Source organism: Cryptotermes secundus, unplaced genomic scaffold (assembly GCF_002891405.2).
Source record: "Cryptotermes secundus unplaced genomic scaffold, Csec_1.0 scaffold101, whole genome shotgun sequence".
Lineage (NCBI taxonomy): Eukaryota > Metazoa > Arthropoda > Insecta > Blattodea > Kalotermitidae > Cryptotermes > Cryptotermes secundus.
Genome location: NW_019720704.1, coordinates 354,785 through 361,436, shown reverse-complemented (window position 1 = coordinate 361,436; position 6,652 = coordinate 354,785). Strand labels below are relative to the sequence as shown.

The 6,652-nt window shown below is 45.7% G+C and overlaps 1 protein-coding gene across 4 annotated transcripts in view; it reads left to right on the top strand.

Annotated features, from left to right (window-relative positions):
- The window catches only part of LOC111870948 (atrial natriuretic peptide receptor 1), a 262,334-nt gene that overhangs the window by 110,054 nt on the left and 145,628 nt on the right, over nt 1–6,652 (top strand). For 3 of the 4 annotated variants that reach the window (XM_033754102.1, XM_033754104.1, XM_023863625.2), the window contains one exon: nt 3,510–3,905. The exons of the other annotated variant lie outside the window; for it this stretch is intronic. In XM_033754102.1, the coding sequence (XP_033609993.1) occupies nt 3,510–3,905 (396 nt within the window). The remainder of the gene's footprint in view (nt 1–3,509; nt 3,906–6,652) is intronic. 4 annotated transcript variants of the gene reach the window in all.

The window sequence follows — 6,652 nt, the reverse complement described above, 5'->3', positions numbered from 1 at the left end:
TGAGTTTAAAACGGTCATAACCCCGTAACCGTCCAAAATCGGACACATGTTTATATTAAATTTTTGATCACAAAGACCTAGGAAATCACCTCCTGCAGTTATGCCGTAAAGTCGTGAAACATCCTGTATGTATGTATTTAAGGGGTGGGCCATACAAACTGGCCCCCGCACTGCGACCTTCAATGATCTATTTTGCTTCCCCTTGGATTAGCCATTTATTAATAAATTTAATAATTAAATTAAATTAATAATTAAATTAATAATTTAATAAAGTGTAGGACCCTGCTTATGGGGCGTCATAAAAGTCACTTGGTTCCCTAAAAACTGACCCAAGTGACGAAATCTTAAATAAGCTATGGCCTCACAATCACACAGGATGTGTGTGGCTGATCCGTTTTCCTGCAGGCACCTTTCACAAGTTGGGTTATCTGTTAGTCCCAACTTAAGTCGTCAATAAATCCAACCTCCAATCCATACCCCGTCTATAGTCACACTCCTAAATTGTTCTCAGTTAAATCCGCGTTAGGAAATAGAAAAATTACATTTTAAGGCGTTCTTTACGGCGTAAAAGACGAACACCTTGCGTGGGTGTCATGTCCGTCTGTGACACCGAATTAGCACAAAAACTGTTGGACAGGTTTCTTTTAAATTTCGACATGGGAAACACTCGGTGTAAGTTGTCGCACAATTGCTGTTTCAGTCACAGTAATCCATAATAAAATGATAATTGTACTTTTCCATACTTCCCATTCGACATATGGCGTTGTGGGAGATAATAAGTATCAAAGGACGCCGTGAGTAATTCTGTGCAGAACGTCACTCCCCGCCGCAGCAGAGCGGTGTTTCTACTTGCATATGAACCTAGTTCATTCTGCTGAAACAGACATCGCACAGTAACAATGTTTCATCCCTGAGCCTCGTCCCTCAAGCAATGTTGCTTAGTAACGGTATCTAAACGTACAGGTGTATCGATTTTTAAGTGTTGCGATAGTCGCGAGAGAGTGGCAGCGCGTTAAACCGTTTTCTCCCACGCTGTGCAACTCAGGCAACACAGTTCATATTTATGTGCAGCTAGGATAGCTCAGTCAGTATAGTGAGCAACTCGGGCAACACAGTTCATATTTATGTGCAGCTAGGATAGCTCAGTCAGTATAGTGAGCAACTCAGGCAACACAGTTCCTATTTATGTGCAGCTAGGATAGCTCAGTCAGTATAATGAGCAACTCAGGCAACACAATTCCTATTTATGTGCAGCTAGGATAGCTCGAAAGAGATTCTGTGTAGACAGAGAAACATTTCTGAGTTCGTGGCATTTTGCTCGCGCAGAACAAGGGCTGAAAGAGAGTTTGTATCGACAGATGGCGTAAGTTGCATTAATATTAATGGGTAATGCGGTGTGGTTTTTGTGGGGAGCCGAGGTTCCTCAGTCTGCAGCTTCTACGTGCAGAAACAGCTGCCGGAGTGCAGTCTGGGGGGGGGGGCTCTGGTATTTGTTATTTTCACAATTTCGAGGGGGAATACTATGGCCCTGATATGATTACGTTCTCACGGAATGTGAAACTGGGCAGTTAGCGCATTTTCCGAGGTACGTCCTGCCTCCATCTTCATGGTACATGATTCCACTTACGTGTTTTTGTCTGTACAGCTGGCTAGGTTTTGTTGGGGGGGGGGGAATTCCGCCAGTGTATGATTTCCAGCACTCATAAATTGTGGCAGGTGATGCCCAGCATTGTACGAAAATATTAGAAAACAGATATTTCCATAATTTCATCCTGGATGCTTCTTTGGCTGTCTACATATACTGACGCCCACAGACCACGAAGATTCTCTTATGTAGTGTCTGAACGTAAACCATTGCGTTGAGGTTGCATGCCTCAGCTAGTCACACTCCTACCATTCGTCTGATTTTGTTGCCGGAATGCAGTTTCTCTGTTGGGTTCGTTGTGAGGGCTTACCAAGACGTCAGGTTTCTGATGCCTCTAAGCATAACTTTACAATTTGTTCTGCAGATGCGATGGCCTTGTCATTACGTATCTCTTAGCCTCATGTAACATGACGTATATTCTGCAGAATGGAGGCAGTGACAAAGTGAGGGAGTATAACATCATCTTCATACCCCTTTGAAGCAGAGTGGTTACTGATTCTATCATTTGCTTAACACTTCGCGTTTAGGGGCGCGCGGTAGCGTAGTTCGTTGAGGGACTATACTACAAGGTGGAAGGTCGCGGGTTCGAGTCCCGATGAGGCCATTGTATTTTTCAATTGACGTAAACCTTCCAGCCGCACTACAGCCCTGGGGTCGAGTCAGCCTCTAACATAAATGAGTACCAGGAATCTTCCTGGGGGTAAAGGACGGCCGGCGCGTAAGGCTGACAATGCTACCGCCATCTATGAGCCGATTGTCTAGAAAATGTGAGAGCCTCGACGTCTCATAACCCTATGGGCCTCCACGACCTGTTAGAGGGACAGCTTTACCTTACCTTACATTACACTCTGCAGTTTGCCGACAGTATATTTATGGGTTTCATATGATGCTCAAAATGAAGGGCGATAATTGCAAACTTATGCCTTAGTAGACGTCTGATTCTGTAGTTACCAGACTGCTTGATAGATGTCAGTATGTATCCGGAAGGTCCTGCGACCGGCCATCTCGACAAAGGTATTCTTGGATTTCCTGTGTGTCCAAACAAATGCTGAGACGGTTCTACTGCGCGCTTCTCATGCAGCCCTCTGGCTTCAAATTCGCCAGAATTAAACACCTTGTTGTAGAGAATATCAAATTGAATTATATTTCCAAATAATACAACTCAAAACATAACACGCAACTCTTGACCCCAGTCACTGCTTATTACATCTCTCCGAAGTGGTCTCACTCCTCCCTTGCATTTCGTCAACCTTTTGAAGCCTCAAAGTCAAAGTCACATTGCGACTGACGGTCAGTCAGTCAGTAAGTCTTGGTGTCGAGCCCCATGTGGGGCTCATGACCAGATATTAATTATTATCGTTTGACAACTACGGTTTTATTTTTGTGGGGCGCCCTCTCTGACGAGAGGACGGGTCTGTCTTTTACATATGCTGCTGGCCCTTGCCGGAGCGGTCTTTCTCTGGTCGGAGTCCCTTGGGACTTGCGACCTTATTTTACTGTCTCAGATATGAGACTTTCCTTTTCGTCGCCTCCTACGGCTTGCAGGGTCACGGTGGAGCTATTCGACCCCGCCTCCACACGGGGATTTTTGGTAATCATCAGAGTATTTAAAAATTGAGTTCGTACCTCACAGGTAACATATTACGTCTCCGCTGCAAAGCCCAACCGGTTAATGCTGTTTAAGGAAATGATCGCTGTTTATTGTGAGAATCATACGAAAGATACATAGTATGTACACTGTGTATAAGAAATGTAGAGATTCTTTAATGTTAAGCAGGCCATACACAGGGTTATTTGCCTTGGATAGAACACGAAGAAAGTGTTGACAGTTGTAAGGGCTCCGTTTTTTGATCCGCCCTCTCAGATGCTTTCCTGGGTCCCGTGTGCGACTATGTCATTGCCCCCGTGGCGCGCTACGCCGGAGAGTGGGGCATCCCCGTACTGACGGCCGGCGCCCAAGCGGACGCGTTCCGCCACAAGCCGCTTTCGTACCCAACCCTGACGCGGATGATGGGCTCCTACCGACTTGTTGGCGAGGCCCTGCGTCACATCCTGCACGTGTTCGGCTGGCAGGTGGCAGGCTTGCTGTACCACAACCACGGGGTCGGCTCGCCCCGCGGCAACTCCATGTGCCACTTCACGCTGGGAGCCGTCTTCACTGCCCTGAACCAGACGCCCGCACACCGCAGCTTCAATGAGGACACCGCCACTCCGGAGGAGTACCGGCAACTCCTACAGTTCGTGTCGAGGAGTGCTCGAAGTAAGTAGCGGCATGCGTGCGGACCGTGGCTAGGGTTGTGTGCCAACTTGGTAGGCAAGAACCTGCTGCCTCTCTCTTCGCAGATCGAAGCAGTAAGATCCTCCTAAACGTCAATTCCTGCGTACCGTACGACACGATATCTTCATAGAGATCAGTTGTCCTTTACAGGATCCAAGTTGACCGGAATCAGTCCTGATACGCAGTGGCGGGCCGACAGTTGTTTCACCATACCGGGTAACTTTTGAAATGTTTAGAGCACTTATTTCGATTTGGGATGAAAGGCTATTATATAGTCTGTATAGTACTGACGCGCAGTTGTGAGTTTCCTCTGGCTAATTAATTTGCCTCGTAACAGCTGAAACTTTGAAAAGAAGTAATAACAGTTACATTAAACTTCACTTATGTAATTTAATAAATCTGTAACGAGAATTCGAATCGCACCCAAGGACTCTTTTTCAACGCTAGCACGTCGCTTGAACAACCGTGGCTACGGTCCATACTGACAAGAATGCGGAGTCAATTTCGTAATATTTTTATGCTCTCTGATAGGTCCGCGTTGGGGAATATATACGTTACACATTGGGTTTCACTTTCACCTACTACTCTGCTGTTCTTTCTCACCTCTCAGTCACATGCGTCTGTCTCCTCACGATGTCTGCTGAAGCCTCGTCTTAGGTGGTCATGTCTCACTAGCGACAGCACCAATTCCTCCCCATAGATTTGCTTTAAAACTTCTGCTTCCTACTATGTTCACAGACTTCTGGGCTGTGGCGCCGTGTCGTTTGGTAGACAGGTACCAACGTTTTAGTGGAATCTCCTGCCTACGTTTCTCACAACACGGGAGTCGCGTCTCTTTAAACTGGAATAGAAAAACCGTACAGTAACATACAGTTCCTTCGCGTAACTGAAAATAAACACATGAGTTAATTAATAGAGTGTTTGAGTAAGCCAGATGCATGATGGGACCCCGTATTATCATTCTGCAATGCTGGAATAATGAATATGGAGCTAATGCACGGAATTAAACTGTTAATGTTAATGGCACGGTATATAATAGAACACGTAGGGCCGCCAGTGCGCGTGCAATTACTGGACTATAGTGGTACAGCGGGAAACAGCACTGGCAGGGGTAATGCTTTATTTCATGTTGCAGTGACAGGAATAACGCAACCTGAAATTCATGGAGACATGGAAAAAAAACATATCAAATTCCATTGTCGCTGTGTTTCTGGACGTAACACATTTACAACTAAATGTGCAGCGTTTTATATTTCGGGCTGTCTGATTCATAAAGCGGGAAGCAGAGTAATTACTGAAGCAAGCTTCCCGCTTTACCCCTGTTGAATGACGTCATGACAGTGCGGATGCGTTGTTGTCGCTATTATTCTTGTACCGCTACCCCATTTGACTGTTCATGTGATTTTTTGCGTTCTTTCTGCGGTGGCTATTAAGATTGGGTTCTCAGGGGACATGAAGGTGTGTAGTTTAGTAGACGTTAGCGACGTTTCGGTAGAATGAACTGAGCTCTTCTTCAGAATACCCTGAAATCTTGATATTATAACGAAACTGCATGGAATCACATCCTAGAAAACCATAGCCTTCATATCGTCGCAGAGTTGTCGCGTTCCTAGCTGCAAGTGGCAAAGCGAGTCGGCACATTTGACTTCAGGTCCGCCAGAAGCAAAATTGGCCTCAGAATATACCCCATGTTACAGCTGTTCGTAGCGAGCGGGCTGGTAGTGCTGCGGACTTGTATCCTGGACGTACTCGTCTGAATCTCGGCGGGAACACTGGCCAAAGTGACCGAGGTTTTCCGCAGTTTACCTCAGTCTCTCCGGACAAATCGCGGCATAGTACCGCTTCCTTCCAAATATGTTCAAATAAGTCCATTCGAAGCTTTACAGTTCAGCTACTGACATCGCCGTGAAATAATGTAGCTCCCGCTGCAAATGTTAGTGTTACTGCATGGTTTGAATTGTGTACACCTGCCCGTAAGGTGCACTGCCCTGACGCGCTCTGCGCTCTGACTGTTGCTGCATTCTTCCGGAGCTCGGAGGCTGTTAGGCAGATGTACTTAAATGTGATTTCTGTACCAGGAATCTTACTCATCTTTCACATAAAGCATTACATTTCGGCCCTCATCAAATGTACGAATGAAGACAGAATTGTGATGAAACTATCCGAAAAATATTATTCTGAAACTGGAGCGACGGAGAGTTCCAAAACAACGACTATTAATGAGTTCTACTCTCTGGGATATAGCGCGGTGCATCGAGAAGCGAATTGCTCTGCTTGCGAACTGCTTCATTCTCGTCTCTTGCTTGGCTTAGTCTTCGACCCTGAGACTGGAGGTGGCATGTTCCTGCGAAACGCCGGTTAACTTTCAATAGACAACACTGCATTATATCCCAGAATATAGAACTCTTTATGACCACCACCACGAGAACCAAAATTCCTACAACAATTAAGAAAGACATGTGATTTTCTATTTTGAATGAACTTTTCAAGTTGCATGTGTTATTATAAATGGAGCATGAATTTTGTTTCAATATTTACCTAAGCCGCCACTTAAGCTGCACGAATTAGTACCCTGCTCTCTTGCTTCTGTCCCCAGGTCGCGCCTCTGTCGCTCCCCATAGCCCGTACGGTAAGTGTGCGAATGCAAGTTAAAAGAGATACAGACTGAGTTGCACTTGTGACTGGATGTTCTAAACTGTTTCACTAGTGACTAGAGGATCTAGACTGAC